This window comes from Mauremys mutica, chromosome 3, assembly GCF_020497125.1.
Source record: "Mauremys mutica isolate MM-2020 ecotype Southern chromosome 3, ASM2049712v1, whole genome shotgun sequence".
Taxonomy (NCBI): domain Eukaryota; kingdom Metazoa; phylum Chordata; order Testudines; family Geoemydidae; genus Mauremys; species Mauremys mutica.
Genome location: NC_059074.1, coordinates 132289396 through 132315542, shown reverse-complemented (window position 1 = coordinate 132315542; position 26147 = coordinate 132289396). Strand labels below are relative to the sequence as shown.

The 26147-nt window shown below is 41.0% G+C and overlaps 1 protein-coding gene across 4 annotated transcripts in view; it reads left to right on the top strand.

Annotated features, from left to right (window-relative positions):
* The first annotated feature begins 2110 nt into the window (after nucleotides 1–2110).
* PCNX2 (pecanex 2) overlaps nucleotides 2111–26147 on the top strand; it is a 245881-nt gene continuing 221844 nt past the window's right edge. For 3 of the 4 annotated variants that reach the window (XM_045009100.1, XM_045009098.1, XR_006577890.1), the window contains exons 1-5: nucleotides 2111–2263; nucleotides 13117–13322; nucleotides 17542–17659; nucleotides 21834–21870; nucleotides 23412–24722. In XM_045009100.1, the coding sequence (XP_044865035.1) occupies nucleotides 2111–2263; nucleotides 13117–13322; nucleotides 17542–17659; nucleotides 21834–21870; nucleotides 23412–24722 (1825 nt within the window). Of the gene's footprint in view, nucleotides 2264–13116; nucleotides 13323–17541; nucleotides 17660–18506; nucleotides 18538–21833; nucleotides 21871–23411; nucleotides 24723–26147 lie in introns of those variants that run through there. The other variant, XM_045009101.1, reaches the window with a different exon arrangement.

Here is a 26147-nt window from a genome sequence, read left to right as displayed (position 1 = left end):
AAACTGTGGAATGTTTTTCACTTCCCCACTGTGGCACAAATATAAATATTTATTTTTTTTGTTCTGGGTTTATACAGCACCTAGCACAAGGGAGGCCTGATCCATGTGTAGGGCTTGGAGGTGCTATGATAATAAAAATAAGTTATATTTAAAAAAAATAAAATATATGCATATAAATTCTCTAATGGCTCCCTCTAGTGGATTTTTCTTTAAGCAAACATAACAGATTATTCAAGAATTGGAGCTTCTTGCTCTCTTCAGCTAGCTTTCTCTGTAGGAATGCCCAGGTGTTTTAGCAGCAGTGCTAAATGGATTTTGGAATATAATATTGTATATCTGCATTGCATCCTCAGCAAATATCCTTATGAAATCTCTCCACTGGCAATTACAAAACCCCTTTTCCAGGGTAAATATATTACAGTATATCCAAAACACACCCCCCCCCAAAAAAACCAAAGAAACAAACCCTAAACCTACATAAAAAGAACAATATAGTTGCAAAGTCAAGTGCCCAAAGGTTAGGCGAAACCAAGATTCCTTTACAACCTTAATTCAGCTCTTGGTGCATATGCATGATGATGCAGTTATTAATTTCAATGACCACATACTATTTTTTCCACAGAAACTGCTCCTTCAGTGGATAGGTAGCTATTCAACACTTGTTTTATCCTCTTAGTTCAATGTGTGGCTTCAGGCCTTATTTAATGCAGATCATCCACACTCTGGCACGTAATACAGAATTATTTTCCTCATGGCATTTCTATAGTGTTCTCCCCATGGTATCCAAGTGCTTCACAAATTAATGAATTTATCTTCACAATACCCCATTTGAGAGTAGGTGGTATTATTTCCATTTTATAATTGAGGATTTGAGGCACAGGAAGATTAAAGCCAACATTTTCAAAAGTATCCACTAATTTGGGGTGCCCAACTTGAGATACCTAAGGTTTGATTTTTCAGAATAGCTAGTTAGCATTTTAATAGTACTTTATATCTTCAAAGCATAACTCTACTCGATCTCTGTTACAGTTGTGAGCACTAGGCATTTCTACAAATCTGGTTCCAAGTGTATCATGAAAATGGCATCCAGAAAATGAGGAACACATAGTAACCAACTATGAAATGTTGGTTTAAGTAACTTGCCTACCATGAGGTAGGAACTCTGTGCCAATGGAAGGGATAGAGTTCAATTCTCCAGGATAGCATTCAATTTCCTTAACCATAAGGCCATCCTTTCTTTCCAGCAATTATGCCATATTCACTATCCACCTCCTGCAACATATGAGGTAGGGGCTCTGCAGACATCACTACCCAGCCGTGATTCATTCCCACAGCACAGTCCATCCTGTGCAAGGCAAGGGTTCTGTGAAAAAAATAGCATGTTATCATATAACTATAGGTTCATTTTATTAAAGTCTGTTTCATATAGTGCATACAGAAGAGGGCTGAATCAAGTTTTAACAGGCAACATTAATTTTAGCACGTCCTACTTTTGAGTACTTAAATTTTCAACCTTGATGTTTTAATGTAGGGTGTTTTTTTAAAAAAAACTAAATGAAAAAACTTCCATCATATAGAACCATAAGGGCCCCCTACTTGGGTCACAGCAGGGTTCAGACCTTTACATCCATAGTATCACTGACCTCTGCCACTTCAGCTAACAGGTAGTAGCAATATACTGTTATCCTCTATGTGAGCAAGTCACTAGATGGCGGTGGGGGCAGGAGGAAGGGCGGTGAGGGTAATGGGGGCGGGAGGCAGGGTAGTGAGGGTGAGGAGGGGGCAGGAGGAAGGGCGGTGGGGGCCGGGGACGAGGGTTGGGGCAGGAGGAAGGGCGGTGGGGGTGGCGGGAAGAAGGAGGGGGCCGAAGGGCTGTGGCGGGGCTCCCGGTGGTTGGGGAGGGGGGGAGGCTCCTGGGTCCTTCCCTCCGGCCGCTGGGGGGCGGGGCGGGGTTTTTTAGCCACGGCGGCGGCCCGGGGCATGATGGGAGAATCCCCCGAGCATCCGGCATGGCGGCCCCAGCGCCCGCCGCCGGGAGGAGCCGCAGCCGCTGCGGCAGCCGCAGGAGCCGGTGCAGGGGCGGGTGAGGCGGCGGCGGCGGCGGGCGGCGATGGTGTCCCAGGCGGTGCAGCTGCTGCGGCAGGGCGTGTGGGCGGTGCTGACCGGCGGCTGGTACCACGACCCGGAGCAGAGCAAATTCACCAACAGCTGCCACCTCTATCTGTGGCTCTTCCTGCTGGCGCTGCCGCTCGCCCTGCACCTGGTGAGGGGCGAGCCCGGCCCGGCCCGGGCGGCGCGGGAGCGGGGCACAGGGTGGGGGAGAGCAGGGCCCTGCCTATGGGGAGGGGGCACAGGCCACGGTGAAGATGGATGGAGGAGGCAGGGCTGAGGCGGTCATAGGGACACAGGCCATGGGGTAGGGAGGGAGGTGGGGGCAAGGAACGGAGGGTTGGCATTAGGGAGGGGCGGCAGAGAGAGGGAAGGGGGGAGGGAAGTAGCCTGATATAACTGGGTGAGTATTTTTTCTTGATGCTGTTTTTAAATCCCCCCTCCCACTTTGCTGTGTTTTATCCATTTTGACTTTACTGTGGGACAGTGTCTCCTTGTCAGTTCCAGTTAAGTGCTGCCCAGTTGTTGTTGGACATAGTCAATTTCGTGGTCTTCTGGACTGATACCATTGTGCTCTGCTGAGATTTTTGAATGAATTTGCTGTCCTAGTGAAAGATGGCTAAATAGTAATAAACACACTTTGTGTATATTTTAGTGGCTAATGCAGCTGCTCTAGAGAGGTGCATGCCAATTTTAATCCCACCTTCCCCAGGATATAATACTATAATTTTGCAAGCAGTACTTTCTGTGTTCATCCTGAAATATGGGTGAGCCTCATAGGCCCAATAATCAAGTTGTTATGCAGGAAAGTACATGAGCAGTTAAACTGGCACTCAATAACCAATGTGGCCAAATTATACTCTCACTTTCTCCCCATCTGTATAGAGACACAGATGCAACATAAATAGTGTGTGAAAGCACACCACTTTTCATTACATCCACTCCTCCACCTCTTTCTATTAAAGTGTGAGAAATGCAACTAAATTATAATTTAATTGATTGCAGTAACTAGGAACTTAATTCTGTTTGTTAAATATGAATAGTTTCCTTGAAAAAAATAGAATATTTTAGTCTATTCTTAGTGTGATATCAATATAGGATGTAGGCAGAAAGAGCAAGAGCATATTGTTAGGTAGAGTAGTGCATGATTTCAGTATTAGGTTCCCCAATATCTAGCTTCTAATATTTGCCATTCTTTATGTCCTCATGGCTGTAGACTCAACTCATTTCTGCAGATTTTTCTTTAATGAAGAAAAAAACCTTTCCTGCCATATTAAACATTCCTCATCAGTCTCCTTATACCCCATTATTACAAAGTCTGTTGCTCTGATTTTCAGGACTTCCCTCTGAAGTCCATAGGCGATGCAGATGCTTATCTTTGAAGATCAGGCTATATAGCCTATTTCCTGGCAAAAATGCCATTTGCTTCCACTGAGCATGAGGGTGGCTTCTTCCCAGGATGCCAGGTCAATTTCTGGTGTGAGACAGTAAGAGCTATAGATTCTATCTCTGTTATTTAGATTTAAATTGTAAATGAGAACTTGTTCAGACTCTGATTTGTGGTGAAATAAAAGGTTGTTTCTTTCCCTAGGTGTACATAGAAATGGATCTGCAGGAAAATATGACTTTTCCTGGAGGATGTCGGAAACTAATCACAAATGAAATAGAAAATAGAGGTGTTTAAAGAACATTGGGCCTAAAAACTGTGGAGTGAAACAAAGATGAAATAGTGAAAATATTTAGATCTTCTCCCACCAGCACACCCCAACTTTAATTTATGTGCGTGACCTAACTTTCCACTTCCTGGGCTTCTTCCTCATCTCTCTGGGTAGACTTGCCTTTTCCAGGTTGGCTAATTTTGTGATGAATCATCTGATCAGCTGCAGAATCTGTTCTTGAGCAAATGTACCATGATTAGGTTTCTTTATCCTCAATAAGAATATTATATTTATTACAGAGACTGTCTATGAGTAAGGATGTCCTTGACTATCAATTTTCTTGTTTTTGAGTGCTTGGATTTTGTAAACTTTGTGACACGTAGCTACATTCTTGTCATTTAGCAACCTTAACACATTCTGAATTGATTTTTTTTGTTTTGTTTTGGGAATCTTATGCAATGTTCAGGGTTAAAAATTACCAGTTACCTGCCAGTTTGGTATTTGTAGTTTGTGTGCAACAACCATACTTTAAAATGAAATTGATCCTAAGAGCAAACAAAACAACTGGACTAACAGGAAAAAGCAGATGTTTTGTGATATGACAAATGGAAGACTTTTGTAGCATGCATATTGCAGTAGAACCCCGTTTATCCAGTCTAAGGGCCAGATCGGCTAATCAAAAATTTGGATAATGAGGAGAATGCGTGGGCCTCAGGCTGTCAGCCCTGCTGGCAGTGGAGTTGACAGCCTGAGTCCTGCCACCCAATTCAGTTAATATGGAGAGCCAGATAATGGAGGCTCAGATAAATGGGGGTCTATTGTATTTCTATTCCTGACCCACATCCCCCCACAGCTAAGTTTATTTTCACTCAGATGTGGCATCTTGTCTTAAAATAAGATATTGGGTGGAGATTTTCAAAAGTACAAATGGGAATTAGACACCCATCTCGCGTTGATTTTTGGTGAGGGTTGGGTTCTTAACTTCCCTTTTGCTTTTGAAAATCTCCCTCGTTAGCTGTTTTGGGGAGGGGCTAGCTTTTACAGCACATTAGGCCCCCCAACCTAGTTCTAAGTTCTAGGGCTTAAGAAGGTTGGAGCCGGGACTGTGCATCCCTACCCTGCAACTGGGGCTGGCTGGAATCAGGACTCTGCAGCCACAGCCTTGCAGCTTCCCCTGGGGTCTGCAGCCAGGTCCGCATGCCCCAGCCCTGTGGCTTCCATCAAGGACTGCAGCTGGGGCTGCCCGCCCTAGCCCCGTGGTGTCCTGGGCTTGGCAGGGGCTACAGCCTGGGCTGTGTGCTCCAGCCCTGCGGCTTTCACCGGGGCCTGCAGCTGGGGCTACACATCCCTGTTTGGCGGCTGCACGGGGGGCCATTCACCCCCCTCATGGCTTCCTAGGGCTATGCATTCCCCTCCACCCCACCCCAGCTGCAGCTGGGGCTTGGCAGGAGCTGCAGTCGAGGCCACGCACCTCTGTCACGCAGCTGCAGCCAACTCTGGAGCTGGGGCTGTATGCCCCCCCCATGGCTGTGCCTCCTGCTGTGGCCGCTGGCAGGGGGCTTGATCTCTCAGTCCCCCCCATCGTACTCTATTCTTCCCCCCTACCCAGACCTGTCCCCAGGTTATTTTTAGTAAAGTCATGGACAGGTCATGAGCTAATGGAATTAATTGATAAACTCAACATTAACAAGTCACCAGGACCAGATGGCATTCACCCAAGAGTTCTGAAAGAACTCAAATGTGAAGTTGCAGAACTATTAACTAAGGTTTGTAACCTGTCCTTTAAATTGGCTTCGGTACCCAATGACTGGAAGTTAGCTAATGTAACGCCAATATTTAAAAAGGGCTCTAGAGGTGATCCCGGCAATTACAGACCGCTAAGTCTAACATCGGTACCGGGCAAATTAGTCGAAGCAATAGTTAAGAATAAAATTGTCCGATACATAGAAAAACAAACTGTTGAGCAATAGTCAACATGGTTTCCGTAAAGGGAAATCGTGTCTTACTAATCTATTAGAGTTCTTTGAAGGGGTCAACAAACATGTGGACAAGGGGGAATCCAGTGGACATAGTGTACTTAGATTTCCAGAAAGCCTTTGACAAGGTCCCTCACCAAAGGCTCTTACGTAAATTAAGCTGTCATGGGATAAAAGGGAAGGTCCTTTCATGGATTGAGAACTGGTTAAAAGACAGGGAACAAAGGGTAGGAATTAATGGTTAATTCTCAGAATGGAGATGGGTAACTAATGGTGTTCTCCAAGGGTCAGTCCTAGGACCAATCCTATTCAATTTATTCATAAATGAGCTGGAGAAAGGGGTATACAGTGAGGTGGCAAAGTTTGCAGATGATACTAAACTGCTCAAGATAGTTAAGACCAAAGCAGACTGTGAAGAACTTCGAAAAGATCTCACAAAACTAAGTGATTGGGCAACAAAATGGCAAATGAAATTTAATGTAGATAAATGTAAAGTAATGCACATTGGAAAAAATAACCCCAACTATACATACAATGATGGGGGCTAATTTAGCTACAACGAGTCAGGAAAAAGATCTTGGAGTCATCGTGGATAGTTATCTGAAGATGTCCACGCAGTGTGCAGAGGTGGTCAAAAAAGCAAACAGGATGTTAGGAATCATTAAAAAGGGGATAGAGAATAAGACTGAGAATATATTATTGCCCTTATATAAATCCATGGTATGCCCACATCTCGAATACTGTGTACAGATGTGGTCTCCTCACCTCAAAAAAGGTATTCTAGCACTAGAAAAAGTTCAGAAAAGGGCAACTAAAATGATTAGGGATTTGGAGAGGGTCCCATACGAGGAAAGATTAAAGAGGCTAGGACTCTTCAGCTTGGAAAAGAGGAGACTAAGGGGGGATATGATAGAGGTATATAAAATCATGAGTGATGTTGAGAAAGTGGATAAGGAAAAGTTATTTACTTATTCCCATAATGCAAGAACTAGGGTCACCAAATGAAATTAATAGGCAGCAGGTTTAAAACAAATAAAAGGAGGTTCTTCACGCAGCACACAGTCAACTTGTGGAACTCCTTACCTGAGGAGGTTGTGAAGGCTAGGACTATAACGATGTTTAAAAGGGAACTGGATAAATTCATGGTGGCTAAGTCCATAAATGGCTATTAGCCAGGAAGGGTAAAGAATGGTGTCCTAGCCTCTGTTCATCGGAGGATGGAGATGGATGGCAGGAGAGAGATCACTTGATCATTGCCTGTTAGCTTCACTCCCTCTGGGGCACCTGGCATTGGCCACTGTTGGTAGACAGATACTGGGCTAGATGGACCTTTGGTCTGACCCGGTACGGCCGTTCTTATGTTTATGTGAATTTTTGTTTATTGCCTGTGACCTGTCCATGACTTTTACTAAAAATAACCATGGTAAAATCTTAGCCTTAATTATCACTACCAGAAAGAATAGATGGGTAAAGGTAGTACCGGTAGTTCAGCCACCTTGAAGGTCTCAACTGAGTTTAAGATTACTTTTTTGGAAATATCCTTTGCATGTTTAATTCTGTTTTTGCCAGTGTATCTGTGAAATAAAAATCTGTCTCAGTCTTCCAAAGCACTCTCCAGTTCCAATTTAGAGATGGGAATGGCAAAATCTGGGGCAAATTGTCTTGCTTTTAACCAGATTAAAAGATATTTCTGTATGAAGATCTGAGGAGTTTAGGGATTTTGTAATATATGCCTACATGGATTATCCACTTAATCTGATATTGGTTACTTTCATTTCCCTGCTTCATGGTGTCTCTTGTATCTTCATTCATCTGTTTAGTGCAACATTTTTGATTGTAAACTCATCAGAATAGGGACTAGTCTTTATCTATCATGTGTCTAGCATGCCTGTGGGCTCTATAGACAATAAATAATGGGAGAGGCAACCTTTCAATTCTAGGTGGCTGGCTTTAATCTGGCCCAGGTTAGTAAGGATCAAAAGTCACTAACATCTTAAGCCTTTTTAAAATTAGTTCGGTGCTTCTTTCAGTTCATTTCCAAGGGGGCATGTGTCAGCATCACACAAAATGTCACTAAACTGGTTTGAATTAATGTCATTGTGTTACGGAGTCACAGGTCCGATGCTCTGGAACTGCTTGGTATGAAGCCAGTCAGGACTCTGGGTAGCGTGACTCCCCTGAGGGCATGCTGCCCAGGGCAAAAAGCCTCCTTGCTCACGGCCTTCCTGGTCTGACCTTGGAGTATTCAGCATCCCTGTTCACACCTCACACTTCCCCTTGGTCAGGGAAGCCAGAGGGCCCTGCACCCCAACTCCGAAGTTATCAGTGCCTCTCAGCCAGCATTGTAAAGCAGAAGGGTTTATTGGTCAATAGGAATACAGTGTAGCACAAAGCTTGTTAGCACAGAAGTCTGTGACTTTCAACAGAGTCCATCTTGGGGGAACCCCGGTCCAGACGGCCTGGACTCCCCCCCCCGTCTCCAATCCCTCATAGCCAGCTGCCCTGGATCCCCCTGCCTGGTCTCCGACACGCCAGTTGCTCCTCATCTTTTGTCCTGCTTCCTGGGCAAAAGGTGTCACCTGGTCGCATCCTCCTCCTGGATCTCAGATTACAAAAGGCATCGGCCATCTCCTACGTGCAGACCTCTGAACAGCCTCCCCTGCACTGAGGGCCTCAGCAAAAGTCACGCACCCAATTCCCACCGCCTAGTCTTTGGTGCAATACAGAGGGAAACTGAAGTACGCACACAGTATTAGTATAGAACAGGAAGACTCACATGCAACATAACAAGGTGAATAAAACTCCACTTTGTCACACTTTGTTGGACGTTTCAGCACTTAGGGTAGGTATTGAATAGGCACCTTCTCTAGAGGTGGTTTCTTCCAGAAGAAGGTTGAGAAACATTGAGTGCATAGTACCACCCATACTGAACCTGTTTGCATGAACTGAGGATTTCAGTCCATAACACTGTCAGGACAGTACCTTTTGCTATCAATAGTTTTACTATCAAGAAAAACAAACCTGTACCTCAGTATCATGGGCAGCCTCCTAATTGTCCCTTTGTAATGGTTGGCTTACATTTAGAAAATGCGCATTGAATAATTATTTGCAACATACCGTATTTATCGGCGTATAACACGCACATATAGGTTATATCGGCGTATAACACGCACACATCATTTGCCCCCTATTTTCAGGGGGAAAAAGTGCGTGTTATACGCCGATAAATACGGTAACTAATATTGTAATCAACCCTCCAAAATTATCATATTTCTTATAACTGTTTTATCAGGTCTAATAAGACATTATGAATTAGATCTTTTATACTACCTAATTACACTGGGCTCTAATATGTTCTGGATGAGAGAATACAGTTACAAAGTCATTGGGCTAATTCATCCCTACTAGAGTAATTCCATTAAAATCAAGGGATGAATTTGTGCGTGCTTGAACTGCAGCATATTTTACAAGATACCAGACAGTACACATCCAGATATTTATGAGTCATTGGTTGTGGTTTTAGTGACTGTTTCTTCTGCCTTCTGTTGGACAGAATGCTTCCCTAAACTTGCTATTGTAAAGGGTTATTGGTTCTTTCACATTATATTTTCAAATTGTATAATGATGCAATAAATCTAAATATGACATTTGAGATTATTTGTTCCCAAGGAGCTTTTTTTTTCCTTTGCTTTCCCAGGTGATTGAACTGGGTTGTCTGTTGGTCATCTCTGCGATAAGGGTACCAGGCACTTGCTGCCCCCTGCCAGAGACTGTGGTGGCTTGGTCCAGCCCACCTGAGGAAGTGGCCTTTTATGAAGAGCAGAAGGGCAGAGTGTTTGGGACTTAGAGGGTAGTCTAGAAAGACCTTCTAGGTTCAGCCACAGGTAGAGCCAGTGAGACCTGGAGCTCCAGTGGCTAGAAGGGCTGGGAGTAGCTGGCAATCAGTCAGGGCCCAGCAGGCGAAAAAAAAAGGGCTGACTGCATCTTTCATATAGTTGCAATTCCTGGGTGAAGCCAGAGCCAGGGGGAAGGATCTTCCCTATACCATAACCCAAGAAGCCAGGCTAGGTCAGGGCCCATTGCTGACCAAACTTTGTGTTTAGGTCACTGAGAGACTTCTTGAGTGTAAGATCCTGGTGGGCCCACCTGAGTTAAATGTTGGTTGGGCTATTGAAAACTAGGTGAGCTCACTTTGCAAGACACCCATGGGCTCAGGCAAGTTGGTGACAATCACTCAAGCTGTATTATCAAAACCAGAATATTTATCTTCTGCCCCAGCTTCACATTATCTCAGTTTCTCTCTTTATATGCCTGGCTGTGTCAGCTGATTGTATATTTGTTTGTTCAGTAATTTAGCTGTTTTTATTGTGTAATACATGAAGACATACCAACCAACCTTAATTTCTCTGTCAAATTTCCAAGCTGCAATGTTTTGTTAAAAGGTTAAATGTCTCTATATTAAGGAATATACATCTAATATTAATAAAAACCACACTATGGTAAAGGCTTGAAACTTAATGACATGTAACATTTTCTATATTGTGGTGCTTTGGAAGCACTCTTAAAAGGTAGAAATGACGTGGGAGTTCAGTCCCTTCCATCAGCATGTTAATTACTTGCTTGTCAGAAACCCACACGTAATCCAAGGAGTACAATAAAATTATGCATATTCCCGTCTATCTAATTACTGACAGTGCTTAGCAGGCATATAGCTTATATATTACATATTATATATTATATATTACTAGAAAAGAGAAACTACAGTACTTTAGCATTAGGGTTGAGAGTTTAACTGGACAAGAACAAGGAAAGCCAACATTATGGCTTTCACAGCACCTCTATCTTGGCCAAATTTCCCATCATGATTCCTGCCCTTTGTTTTTGAGAAAATCCGGAATAATAATCGACCTACCGTGCATAACAAGCAAGCCTTTTTCAGTCTGAAGTTTTAAAGTCTGGTTTCTTCAAAGAAGGTTATTACCTTTATGACTATAAGCTTTCGTGGGCAACAGCCCACTTCATCGGATGTATAGGATGGAACATACAGTAAGATATTTATACATGCAGGCTCGTTCACCTGCACATCTACCAATGTGATATATGTCATCATGTGCCAGCAATGCCCCTCTGCCATGTACATTGGCCAAACTGGACAGTCTCTACGCAAAAGAATAAATGGACACAAATCTGACATCAGGAATCATAACATTCAAAAATCAGTAGGAGAACACTTCAACCTCTCTAATTACTCAGTGACAGACGTTAAGGTGGCAATTTTGCAACAGAAAAGCTTCAAAAACAGACTCCAGCGAGAAGCTGCTGAACTTGAATTAATATGCGAACTAGATACCATTAACTTAGGTTTGATGAGTTACAGATGAGTTAGATGAGGCCTGCTACTTTGTTTATTTTGTGATATCTGATTGATGATAGTCATACTCAGTATCCAATGAAATTTAATGAATGTCACCTACAAAACATTCCTATTATAGCGACTGGTTCTCCACAGGTCTATTGAAGAGCTGGATTATGGGGTTCTGTGGGGAGTTGTCTAACAACCACAGGTCTCCCAATACGGCCTAGAGCATGGAGGGAGTCCCTGGAGAGTGATGTGAAACAGTTTCTCTTGAACAAATTCCTATTTGGTTTTTTTGCTACCTCCATTGTGATCTGAGTCCTGTAATGTTCAAAAACTTCTGTTTAGAACAGGCACTAGGACTGGTCTTAAATTATATTTTATCTACTGTTGATGACCAGAAATTTTACTTCTGAGGGCTCAATCCTGCAAGCTGCTGAGCTCTTTGGCCTTCATCCAGTAAAGTACTAAAGTACATGCTTAACTTAAGCATGTGAATAGTCCCTTTGACTTCAGTGGAACCACTTGTGTGCTTAAAGTTAACCATGCACTTCAGTACTTTGGACTGAGCCTCAACTTGTGGAAATTAACATCTTTAGTTATTTATAACATGCTCGTCACAGTAACACCTAGTTGTTAATAGCTACTCCACTCCTATGCAATATACTCCTTACTTCAGAATCAGATTGGATCTTCAAAAAAGATTTGCCTGAAAAATTTCCCAGAAATATCTTGGAAAGTAAGTGCTACACTAAGCTGACATCAGAACAGAAGTAACACTGCACTCTTATAGCAGCAACACAGACGAGATCAAGCATATACAATTTGAAGATAACCATTGAGATTTTTTTGAGGTGAAGGGGGAAAATTACTTTTTTGAAATAAAATGTGGTGAGAGAGCCATTTGGACTCCAATGAAAAACTGAAAATTCATACCTGTGTACACAGAGATTCCTGGCTGTGTCATCTAGCAATGTCTGAATTACCTACTTGAAAAACCAATGTGAAATGAATCAGGATTTCTATTGGAATATCTTGTGTCCAAATGACCCTTGAGTTGATACTACATCTAGGGCCCAATCTAAAACCCATTGAAGTCCACAGACTTTAGCAGGCTTTGGATGCTTGTGCCTCCCTCCCGCTCCAAATTGTGCAGTGATACATTGAAGCCCTTCTAAAAAGTTCCCAGTAAAAGATCAAAATCTGCTATGAGACTACAAATTACTAAAGGGAATACAAGGGAAAAGCCCTGTTCCTGTAAAGAGGACTGCAGTGGTCCATCTGCATGATTTTCTTTGCATGATACAGGGGCTTTAATCATTAAAATGTGCATATATCATGTCTTTGATCTGAAAGGACTTTGCAAACTAGAGTTGAAACTCTACTAATTCACTGTAATGATTGAGAGTGCCATTGCTAATCATTAACATTTGCAAAGATTTTAAAAGGGAAAAAAGCTGCATCATAAAATATACTTTGTTCCTTTATTTTGACTAGATAAGACTCTTTATAATAGTTCATGGCATACCAGTAAAGGTATTTTGTATAAAAGCAACGAAGCCTGAATAATAGAAGATCAAATTACAGCATTTTACTCTTAAAACCCTTGGCTGAGGAGTCTGGTTTTTGTGGGAGAATTAGCCAGTTTGTAGATTAATGATATACTGTGTGTCTGTATACACACAGTATATGTAATGCTTGCTATTGTTGGTAGCCCAGGGAGTGAGAGAGAAATGTTTTAAGAGCTCTCATAGCAACTGTCTATTGTAAAAAACATATCATAGCTAGCCAAAGAAAATGGTTTGAAATTTGAGATTTACAGCTTTCATGAGAGTTGAAATAGTGAAATTCTTTGTAGATGCAACAATTCTGAAGTGTTAGGAAAACTTAGTGGTGTTAGCAGTATCAGACAATAAAAAATAAAGGGTAAAAAGATGTTATTACATTGTGAATAAATAACAGTATCTTCTTGTGATTGCTGACTGTTTCATTAACTCTTTATTATTCTCTTCTCTAGGCTTTCCCTCCAAATGCAGTGACAGTTTTTATCTACTGTAGTTCTGTGACTGTGCTCTTCACAATAATAAAGGTAGTCAGTTATCGTCTGCACCTTATGTTTGATAAAGGAGAAGTAATTCAACAAAGGATCTCGCAAAAGAATGGAAGGCAAAGCAAAGATAAAGAGGCCAAAAGAGAAAATGCAGTTTACTGCTCAAATCTTAGGTACGTTTTTCATCATGCAGAACCATTCCATAGTTTCATCACAAGTACAAGCTTGCAACCCAATCCTGCATTTCCAGCCCAGCAGACACTCCTGCTGACTGTAATGAGGGTTTTGTTTTTGCAAGCAATGCACAAGTGGGCTGTTACTCTTGTTTTAATTTAATTTTTGTTTATGTTCAGTATTTTAAGTCTGGCATAGGGACATACCTAACTCTAACCCTGAGGGTTTCCAGACCTCTCTTATCGGTGCCCCATCATCATTGCAAAGGATCTTCTCCCCGCCCCTTGTGTCTTCTTGCATCATATCTTGGCACAATTGTCAGTCTCTTCATTTTTCCTGTCTCTTTTCTCTCTTGGTTGTCCTTTTCTAGTCTTTTTCCTTCCACTTTCTAATTCCCTCTCTCCACATTCTTTTTTGTTCTCTTCTGCTTGGTTTCCTTTCCTCTGTTTGCCCCAGCCTTGCCCAGATGTTGTTCTGGAGAACATCTACTAGTGATTCTGCATCTAGACTGCATGTACTCTTGTGGCAGTACTCAGAGCCAAATGCAGGAGCAGAGAAAATAAAGGCTACCAGGCTGTTGCTCACTAAATGTGAGCTGCAAGGGGACTTGCAGGAGCAAGGAAGGAAGGAATGTGACCATCTTTTTATTCACGGGAGCATGTCTGCTGTGGTTTCAGCTATTGTCTCTTAATACTATCTCTCCTACCTTGTGTCTCTAGGGGACTAGTTTGACTTCAAGTAAATCTCTGTATAATATAACTTCATCTCAGCAGGGAAGAAACTCTTGCTACACAATGCAATGTAGAATCACAGCAAATTTAATTACAGCCTTTAAAACTAAACACAAATTAATAAAAAAAATCTGAAAGGTGGGGCAAATAATAGTAATTATATAAGGAGCTTGGGTTGATAAAAAGCATTATAAAACAAATTTTATTTAAACAGTAATGTTGAAGACTACTTTCTAGAAATTCAAATAAAACCACTTGAGGTTGTCTGAATAAAGGGGGAAAATGGGGAGGGGAGGACTAGAGAAGGGATGAATATCCAGTCAACATTGGTAATGCTAAAAACACATTTGGAATGGAAAGATTTTCAGATGCCCTTAAGAAGTAATGAGAGATGACTAAGATAGATGTTAATGAGGAGGAAGTGCTCCCTGTTAGTGCACACCACAGGCAAAGGCACTAGTTTATACCATCTAATACAATGTTGGGATGCCCAAAAGTGAGGTTGTGTCTGAGCTCAGACACCCATTGGGATGAGGCTCAGGAATGTACACTCAGATACAGGCACTTAAATACCATATTGTTGGGTGTGGTATAAATATCTGCATACAGTAGATAGTTCATTGTAAGGCTTTATACTGACTCTTTCTATTGAAGACATTTGCGATAAGGATTAACATATAGGCTTTTTTGTCTTACAGTATTTGTGCTCTTATTATAGTGCTTCTTCATGTACATAGTAACTCTTTCCCCCAATATATGACTGAATACTGTACCCTCAAGTTGTTTGCCCCTACTTCTTGAGCCCATAGTGGTTTCATTAGGCCCTTCTATAGCATTGCTCTAAAGGAAAACTTCAGCCTTCTCAGTTCCCTTGACTGATACACAATATATCACATTTGCCTTTCTCTGCTTCCATTGAGGACAGCATTCTGTTTCGTATGAACTCGGTTCTTGCACCATTATTCACTTTGGGTAGTATCTTACCTTACAAAGAGTCAATGGAAGTTAATGAGACTGCTTGCACAGTACAATGCTAGGATATATAGCAAAATTAGGCATTGTGAAAGCACCACTTAGTAACTTCTCCAGATTCATGTTCATTTTAAAAAAAGTTGTATTTAATTTATTTATTTACTGGCAATTTACTGAATAGAGAAGAAAAGAGAAATTAAAAGTTAATTAAAACTTTTACATTCTTGAACATTAAATCTTTGATAAGACTCTGAAAACTGACATAATAGACTTGAGTTTAGTAGGAAAGAAATTAAGTTACCTAGCAGCTTTTAGCATTGCTGAGGTACCTGTGAGACTGCACTGCCTGGCAGTAACTTCTTTTGAGAAAGTCAGTGTCTGCTTAAAAAAACCCTCTTAGCTATAAAAGTATCTTCCTTTGATGTGCAGATGTCAGTATTTATAAAAGATGTTTATTTCCACAGTGTCTGTCAAAAGTATATGTTTGTGTTTAAGATTCCCAGTCCTTTTAAATCCTGTCCATTCTACAAAACTATAATTTTCTTTTTTACTCACATCAGATACACTGAGATAGTGACATAAGAGGCTCATGGGTATTGCTATTGGCCTTGTTGGCCACTGCAGTAACGGTGAGCACTAGAGTCTTTACAGCGGTTGCGTATCGAGGGGATACATGTTTTAGACTTGCTGAAATGTAAACCAAAAATCCCTTAATAAATATGATCAATGGAAGACGCATACATTTCCACTCTTTTGCCTTTTGTATTGCTAATGATTCCAAGTAGTACCTCTTATAAAACTTTCATTTTATGTCAAGCAAGCATCCTTTGCTAGGAGATCCCATTTACAATGCTTAGTTCAATTACATAATTCTTGGTCACAGCCTAACACACACTTCCACCATCAATAATAAATACAAATATCAAATTAAACTGAAATAAAACATTGTGACAAGTAAGCAAACCCATCTGCCTCCTCTAGATGAATAGGTTTTCACTATACTCTTCTTGCTAAACATTCATTATTCAGCCATGTTACAGTAGAATTCTTAACTTGATAAAGGAAAATTCCTTCTCCATATGAGGATATATTAATGGCATTTGATTACCATAGCAGCTAAAGATAATGCGTATTCATGTTTTTAAGTGGTATTTTTCTAGGCATTCTTCATTTTATAGTAGAAAATGAATGCTCTGTGTACTGTTTTCAAATATTACGGTTATAAGACAGGTGGCAAAAATTTTCAGTGGAGCCTGGTCATAGATATGTGATATTTGAATCATATTTAAATAGCATATTTGAAGCCAAATAACTAAATTAATATAAGCAGCAAAGAGTCCTGTGGCACCTCATAGACTAACAGACATATTGGAGCATGAGCTTTCATGCTCCAATACGTCTGTTAGTCTATAAGGTGCCACAGGACTCTTTGCTGCTTTTACAGATCCAGACTAACACGGCTACCCCTCTGATACTTAAATTAATATAGTGTTGTGATGAAGATGTTTGTGACTCCCAGGTAATACGGTTTATAGCTGACAGAGCTACAGGTGTTTGTGTTTTAAAACTATAAATGGGAAAAAATCTTTTGGTGTTACACCATTGGTAATAGCAGTGAAACTTTAAATGGAATATCTTTATATACATTGTACTTTGCCCACAAAACAGGGTCTGTGCTCAGCTGCTTGCAAGAAAAACATCTCCACAGAATGGCTAAGTAGACGTTACTGTAACTGACAGACATATCATATGTTAAACTGATTCTACACTTGACCTTAACCAAGAGGCAGAGAAACTATTCTGTTCAGTGTCTAATGGATATAATACAACACAGATCTGCAACTCCGTGACTATAGTATTTATTTGTTTCAAATGGATAATTACAAGGAGGTACATAAATGACTAAGCCATTAGGCACCCAGAGTATACCCGAGATGATAAAGTTGAATGATGTAAATGGATAGTAACAGAAATACTAACAGTTCGTTATTATACTACTAATAGGAAGGGCAAGCCAGTATTTGGTGCAATAAATCAATTTGTTAACCAGTATCGGGCAGACACGGGTGAGCCAGCCTATATACCGAGTCTGGAGTGGCGGCATTGTGTATTTAGCTTGGCTGTGTCCTATTTCTCTGGAATGTCAGAATCATTTTGTGTTGATATTTTTTGGGTCTAAGATTTTGTCTTTTTGTTCCTCATAAAACTTCTACAAGTATTATTTGTTCTATTGTTGATCTTTCAGTGTTTGAATTTGGGGGGGGAGTAGAAACTTTTGCCATGTACACAGTTTTCACAGCTGCTCATTTGCGGGTGGGAGAGAGGAAAACCTTGGAGCATACTGTCACTTGGGGAGTGCCCTACCATCATTCCTCACTCTGACCCCCAGTTCAAGTACTGTGATCTTGATAAGATTTTTGTGCCATAAATATGGGTCAGCGGCTGTGTATGAAAACACAGTCAATTATCTTAAGAGATGCCACCACTGACATTGTACTTTCTTCTTTTGGGTCAGCAATAACATAGGAGAGAATGGTACAATTGAAGAGGTCAAGCAAAATGACTCAACCCCAACAATCCATGGCAGTTCAAGAGTACAGGCTATAAATTTGCACCACTCTTCTGGAGTCGTGGTTAGTAGGCTGTTTTCTGTATCTATACCTTTTTGTGCAGAGCTATACAATGTATCACACGGTGTCTCATATCTTATGGGAGTACATACAACTGCATGTAAATTATGGAACTGATCCTGCACAGAGATACATAGGGCTGTTTCCTGTGTTTGATGTTTAGCAGTCTGCTTTTAGTAAACAAGCAGGCCAGAGTAGCCATTTTGCTTGCTGCACTGGATTGGTCAGTCTTTGCCTAGTTTCAAAGAGCCAAATTTACAAAGGCATTTGTAACCTGCTTAGGCACTTTTGTAAATTCCAGTAGGAATCTGTCTGCATCTTCAGGCCACAGAAGAACTAGGACCTGCTGCTGCTTTCAAACCAAGAAAAGGGAGCTTCCTGTGGGGTAATAGGCGCCTATAGAAGAAAAAGCCCCGAATATCAGGACTGTCCCTATAAAATAGGGACATCTGGCCACCCTATAAAGGTTGCAAAGTCAATCACTCAGGAAATGACAAATTAAGGTTGCCTGTGAAGCCTTAGTTCAGCCCCCTTGTGCATTATGATAAATCTTTAATTACATGATCACATACTATTTTTCCATAGAACCCTTGCCTCATTCAGTGCACAGGTTGTATGGTGCTTACTTAATGAATAACTATTCAATATTTCATTTTATCCTCATTGCTCAGTGTCTCCCTAGCCCCTATTTACTGCACACTATTCAAATCTTGCACTGTATGCAGAACTATTCATTTCCTTGTAGGTCTATCCAGGGTGTTTACCACTATAACATTTCAGTGCTTCTCCAACCTTAATGGAGTTATCTTCACAACACTCTTGTAAAGTAATACTAATGGAGCAAGTAACTAAGGAAATCATCTGCAAACACTTGGAAGGTGGTAAGGTCAAACCAATCTGATAGCTTTCTTTGATAGGATAACGAGTCTTGTGGATAAGAGAGAAGCGGTGGATGTGGTATACCTAGACTTTAGTAAGGCATTTGATACGGTCTCGCATGATATTCTTATCGATAAACTAGGCAAATACAATTTAGATGGGGCTACTATAAGGTGGGTGCATAACTGGCTGGATAACTGTACTCAGAGTAGTTATTAATGGTTCCCAATCCTGCTGGAAAGGTATAACAAGTGGGGTTCCGCAGGGGTCTGTTTTGGGACCAGCTCTGTTCAATATCTTCATCAACGACTTAGATATTGGCATAGAAAGTACTCTTATTAAGTTTGCAGATGATACCAAACTGGGAGGGATTGCAACTGCTTTGGAGGACAGGGTCATAATTCAAAATGACCTGGACAAATTGGAGAAATGGTCTGAGGTAAACAGGATGAAGTTTAGTATCAGAGGGGTAGCCGTGTTAGTCTGGTTCTGTAGAAGCAGCAAAGAATCCTGTGGCACCTTATAGACTAACAGACGTTTTACAGCATGAGCTTTCGTGGGTGAATACCCACTTCTTCGTATTCACCCACGAAAGCTCATGCTGCAAAACGTCTGTTAGTCTATAAGGTGCCACAGGATTCTTTGCTGCTTCAGGATGAAGTTTAACAAAGACAAATGCAAAGTGCTCCACTTAGGAAGGAACAATCAGTTTCACACATACAAAATGGGAAGAGACTGTCTAGGAAGGAGTATGGCAGAAAGGGATCTAGGGGTTATAGTGGACCACAAGCTAAATATGAGTCAACAGTGTGATGCTATTGCAAAAAAAGCAAACATGATTTTGGGATGCATTAACAGGTATGTTGTGAGCAAGACACGAGAAGTCATTCTTCTGCTCTACTCTGCACTGGTTAGGCCTCAACTGGAGTATTGTGTCCAGTTCTGGGCACCGCATTTCAAGAAAGATGTGGAGAAATTGGAGAGGGTCCAGAGGAGAGCAACAAGAATGATTAAAGGTCTAGAGAACATGACCTATGAAGGAAGGCTGAAAGAATTGGGTTTGTTTAGTTTGGAAAAGTGAAGACAGAGGGGACATGATAGCAGTTTTCAGGTATCTAAAAGGGTGTCATCATGAGGAGGGAGAAAACTTGTTCACCTTAGCCTCTAAGGATAGAACAAGAAGCAATGGGCTTAAACTGCAGCAAGGGAGGTTTAGGTTGGACATTAGGAAAAAGTTCCTAACTGTCAGGGTGGTTAAACACTGGAATAAATTGCCTAGGGAGGTTGTGGAATCTCCATCTCTGGAGATATTTAAGAGTAAGTTAGGTAAATGTCTATCAGCGATGGTCTAGACAGTATTTGGTCCTGTCATGAGGGCAGGGGACTGGACTCGATGACCTCTCAAGGTCCCTTTCAGTCCTAGAATCTATGAATTTTATAGATGAGAAACTGAGGCATAGAGACATTAATGTCAAAAGTGCCAATGAATTCTGGTGTGCAATTTGAGATCATTTTTCAGAAATTTAGCATTTGGTAGTGCTTTATTTGTTCAGAGATGAGCTGTCATTAATTTCAGTTGCATTTGTTAGTGCTCGGACCTTCTGCATATTAGAATCCGGATGTATCAAATTGCGCACACAGAGAATGAATTCATCCGTGAAAAGTTTGGTTTAAGTGACTTGCCCAGCTTCACACAGGAACTCGGGCAGAGGCAGGATAGAATCCAAACTTCAAGGGCATCATTCAACTGCCTAAACAATAAAATCATCCTTTATTTGCCTGCTGTCCCATGCCTCATTCACTACACACTTTCCAACTTTGGCAACAAATGTGGGCAGGGGTCCTACAGAAAACAGCTTCTTTCACTACACAACCCTGAGTCAGTCGCACAGCACAGTTATTCTTCTGCACTGAACGAGGCAGGGTCTTGTAGAAGAAATATTACATGACCATGTAATTAAAGACTGTGTCATAATGCATACACACAAGGGGGACGAATTAAGATTGCATGGAGAATTTGAATTCTGTCATTTTCTGACTTTTGAGTGCTCAACTTTGCAACTTTAATGTTCTTTTAATGTAGTTTTTAAATGTACTTTCCTAGGCTTTTAAAAATGTACCTAACAAAACAAATTCCATCATATAGAACCATATAGAGTCCCACATGGCTCATAAGCAGGATTAGACCCTTTAGATCCCCACAGCTCTCAAGCCCTGCCAGGCCACTTTTAAACCCCTTCCCGCAGAAGCAAGGTCTACCCTGCTACAAGCACACATTTTGCCAGTGGGTTTCACAGCTATTTGCTGATAGCAGAGGAATATTGACACTCAGGAATACTGGATTCTACTTCAGGATCTGAGGGAAATGTGCTCTAGGTATTACAGACCTTTCTGCCCCTAGCCTCCTCCACCTGTCATTGTCTCTGTCCCAATCTCCCTCCTCAGCTCCTTGTCCCAGTTCCACTCTTCCCTATTCTCACCTCCCCTTGTCCCAGTCTATTCCCTTGCCAGTCTAGGCTCCTTCTCCTGATTGCCTGGGCATCAGCAGCAGGAGCATTAAGAGGACAGGAGAAATGGTCTTCCTGCTCTCAGTTCTAGTGCCCAGGGCCACAGGCACTTCTGGCTACTAGGAGGAGCAACACCACATTGATTTTCTCCATAGTACTCTTTTTCAGGTTATCAACCTAGTCTGCTAAATTAGATGGCTTTCTTTTCCAGCACTGTGTAAGAGATTCTTTTCAAATACACCTCTGCCCTGATATAACGCTGTCCTCGGGAGCCAAAAAATCTTGCCACGTTATAGGGTGAAACTGCGTTATATCAAACTTGCTTTAATCCGCTGCAGCACGCAGCCCTGCCCCCCCTCCCCCGGAGCGTTGCTTTACTGCGTTATATCCGAATTCATCGGGTCACATTATATCGGGGTAGAGGTGTATTGGAAAGGAAACCTGATAATCTCACAGATAAAAAAATTCCATAATTTGAAAAAGGGAAACCAACATATGTGCTCTCTGTTTCCTTCTGACTAAAAACCCATATCTGGGGCTGCTGACTGGCAAAAAATCCATCTCAGAATTTATCCTGAATGTCACAAATGTGATTTGAACTATTAGGTAGACCGACTGATACTATAGCATCACCTTCTCCTCACCTTTCACTATCTGCAGCTCCCACTGGGGCATTCACAAGTTACTGAATGTTATGTACTAACAATTGATGAGATGATTGTTGAGTTTATATTCTGCATTTTTTAAATTAATTTAAACACAATTAATTTAATATATTTCATTTTTTTTAGGAGCTGCCAACGCAAGAAACTGTTGAAGATCTCAAAGGTATCTTGAAAGTTTTTTTTAACCTTTATTAACTGTTTTCTATAAACATTGCTTGCCAAAAGTATTTCAGCACATGCACAGCATGTACCAGAGGCTTACCAGTTCCAGGGCCAAGTGCGGCTGCCACATCACTTTCCTCTCCTTGGAGATAGCTAATTGTATAGTTTCATTGAGTTCCCTAGCTAAATTAAAAAAACTCCACCTCTGCCAGGGTAAACAAAAGTCCAAAGAAAGTCCCAAAACTAGTTTCCCATCCCCTGCCTTTCACCTGCTCTGAGCCACAGCCCTTCCTTAAAGGTCTATGCATCTTGTGCACTTTGATTCTGGGGAGTGAATGGGACTTCCCCCCACTCTCTCTTGGAAGCCCTGTGCCATGGGCCCCAAAGCAGGAAGTTAGTGCTCAGCTCACACCCCAAAGCCTCTACACTTCCTTTGATCATGGCCTCTTATTGCCCTTGGCTACTTTTGGCTCTTTAGCCTACCACCACCTTTTCCCCGGTACTTCAGAACCCTCTGTTATTAGCTCCCCAGCTTTATCCAACCCATGTCTCAGTAACAAAGTCCATAGAACTCTCTTTTCCATGGAGTTCCTGGTCCTTCTCACCACCTGCCCCTCTGGCTTCTTCCCAGGTCTTCCATCTCCTGGGTGCTCCTCCATAGCCTGGTCCCTTTAGGTCAACTCAGCCTGCAGAATCACTACCAGTTTTGCTTCTTCCCTTGTCTCCACCAAAGACCCTCCTAAGCTGTTTGCCTGGAGACTCAGCAACACATCCTGCTCCCTTAAAGTCTCTGGTTCTTCTCATACACTCTGACAACATTCCCAGCATGCCTTGGTGTGCCTTCAGTTCCAATGGTCCATGGACGACAAATTCCAGAATTCCATTCTGCATAGGTTCTTACACCACCCTCATTACTGTAGTATCTGTGACGATTCCTGCAGTGCATGAGGTGACATGACTAATATCTGTTGCATTGGTTCATTCTTCCTATCATCCTGTCCCCAGGGAGAGAATTGTGTGTGCAGTGTAATGTTTCAGTTTGGTAGATTGTTTTTGTTTGTTTGGGTTCTTGTGATTTTTATTTTATTTTGTTTTTTTAAAATGTATACGCTGCTGCTGCTACTATCTCTTGATCTGTGAGGAAACCTGACGTAGAGTAGAACTGCAACTCTAACATATTGTAAAGGCCCCTTTCTCCCTGAGACTGGGCCCGAGCTTGTAAACTCTTATCTTATTGTTCACATGAGTAAGAACCATATTTCCAGGTAATTAAAATAAAAATCTCTTTTTCATACAATTCCTAAACAAGAAAATTATCTTCCTTATTTGTTAGCTAGATGCAAAAAATTGTGAAAGTCAGTTAGCAGAGAACAATTGTTACATTCCATAGTAAATTTCTGTCTAAAGGTATCAACAATTTTGTTCTGTATTTCCATGTTTCCTTAGCTCTGTGGGCTGGTTTTGATGCATAGGAATATTGACATCTATAATGCATAATTACTTTTGTTTGTGCGACCTCACTCATATGTACATTCTTATTAGGGGTAACAACGTTAGAAGACCAGGCTTCACCACAAGTTTTATCTACCTCACTCTATATCAAAGCAGATATGTTACCTATTTCTACAGCTCATATGTCCGATTCTACCACATCGGCAATAGTAACAAAACCAGCCGCTATGGAGACATTTTTCAGTAATGGAACAAATGAAAAAGAAGAGAAGATGCACCCTTCTGGCTACTTTGGATCAGAAGATATTCTCATGGACAAAGATCTGGTTAAAAAGTTGTCAAACCTCTCTCTGTCACAGTATGACATTTTAAGAACTGGCATTTCTTTTGAGCAATGGGGCAGTGAAAATTCAGTTATTATTTCAGAGCATTTAAGTAATCCAAAAAGTTACAAAAGAGAGAAATTCCCCGATGGATCAGTGCATGAAAGCTTTAATCGTAACTGCCCACAGTGTAATACAATTGCAACCAAAGAGACCGATGGGCCTGTGGAAATTTCTTTCCATGTTGATAACACTGATGAAGATCTTGATTATTCAGATGGTGAGGTTGCTATTGCTCTTGTCGACAGTTCTCTCCCTGGAGAACAACTTAATTTACATGAACCCATTAAAATAGTTATTACAATGAGTAGTACACCAAATACGATGAGTGATTTAGAAGGTTCTCTCCATCTGAAGATGTCAGGTACTGAGAAAACTAGCTCAAACCCAGACTCTGGTGTAGCTATAGCAGATCTCCACAGTCAAAAAAATAATGAACAGATCAAAATTCCGGTTATAACTTTTGAATTGTCTGATGATGGTGGAGGCAATGTTCATCTGGAAGCCAGTGAAAGTGAAAGAACGCCAGAACGTTTAAAGGTCGATGCGTCATCCAACCAGTGTTCTGGCTATGAGTCTGGTGATCTGGACAATGTAGTAAAGAACCATAGCAATCCTGCAAATAGCCATTCAGAAACTAACACTCGTTTAGTTCCAAATCTGGAGAATGCTTCGGAGAATTTGCTGGTCACCACTTCCAATTCTCAGGAAAGTCAACAGAACCGTGATCCCCTGTCTTATAAAACTGCCCATGAAAAGAGACACATTCGAGTGCTGAGCGTAGACAGTGGGACAGACATCTTTTTAAGTAAGAATTCCATGGAGATAATCAGTGATAAAGAAAAGACCTTGCCAACTTCTAAATCTGACTTAGAAGCTAAAGAAGGACAAATACCCAATGAATCTAACTTCCTGGAATTTGTCTCCCTGCTGGAATCCATTAATACCGCAAAGGTGACAGCATCAAATCAGTCCAATATCAAAACAGAGACTACAAAAAATGATGGGTTTGTTGGAGGTATAGTATGATATGGTATTTTAAAACTACTCTTTTGGAATAAGAAAATCAAAGATTGCCAGACTCTTACCTACTTTGTTTATGGTGATTTAATCTCAGGTCCATAAAAAGTTAGCCAAATCCAACTTGGAGAAGTGCTAAAAAAGGGTGGGGATAAGGTCCTGTCATAAAAAATACCTGGTGCAGTTTCCTGTAGTTTTAGAAGGCTTTTGAACATTTCAAAGCAAAAGGGTTGAGCTAAGTAAAGTAAGCACTCAGCTGGTATTTAGCTGGACTTCTACATTGGAATAACCTGCATGGGGCAAGCTTGGTTTTGTTAGAATACCAATACATGTTTACCAAAACCTGCAAAATGGCTGTGCCACTCCCTCTTATACTCTTTCCATCAAGTGCATATGAGGGCTTCTTAAATATATACACATATTTAAAAAAGCCAGAGTCACTTATGTGTATTAAAAATCAAACCCAAACCCCAGATCCCTACATTTCCTGACCAGCTCTAGTTGTATTTTAATAACCTTGAAAAAAAAGTCACACAGGTTTTTAGGTTTACATCAAAATATTTATATATTTTGGAAGCTGAAAACTGAAAAATTGTTGGTAGTTCAATTTCTGAAAACTAAAACTATTCATTTTTTCATAACAGAAAATTCTTCGGTTTTCAGTGAAAGCCACCAAAATTTTGATGAAAATTGGAACTTTTGCACAAAAAATTCCATTTAGTCAAAAGCTTTTTTTGTTTAAATAATTTGAGAATTTTTCTACTGCTCTACCCATGACATAAAACCAAAGCTATATATTCTATTTCCCATATATAAGAATATTTGGCTCTTCACCCACAACTAGCTCTGCTACCTCTCTTCTCCATCCCTGTGCCTCCCAACGCAATGTATAGGTGTGTTGTTTCTAATTGTTTTGGCACCTTGCTTTCTATAAAGCAATAACTAAATCTAGCCTTATATCTAGCTAAACAAAACTAAGTGGGAGGGCTATGTGTTGTGGAGATGTAAGACAAAATACAGTGGAGAGGCCCCATGGTCCTCTCAGAGCAAGGTCTGAAGTACCAAATGCAATTTCACATATTTTAGAAGACTTTAACCAAAACAAACAAATCCTAGGAAGCCTGCCTCTTATTTGTTTGGAATCGGTGGGAAACTGTATTCTATGAAGACACCCAAAAAGCATGCAACCAAAATGCACTTATGTCTTTCCCATAAAACACAAGAGATGTATTATAATATTCTAATAAAACAGTGTTAACATTTTAAAAAAAGTTATCCCCCTTCTCCATGGGGAAGTTATCCCCCTTTTGCAGTAGGAAATATGGATTCCCATGACTAGCTGAAAACATTCTACATCCCACAAAAGAGGTCCAACACACATATACCTGATTGACTTTATAAAACATTTTGTCATACGATATCC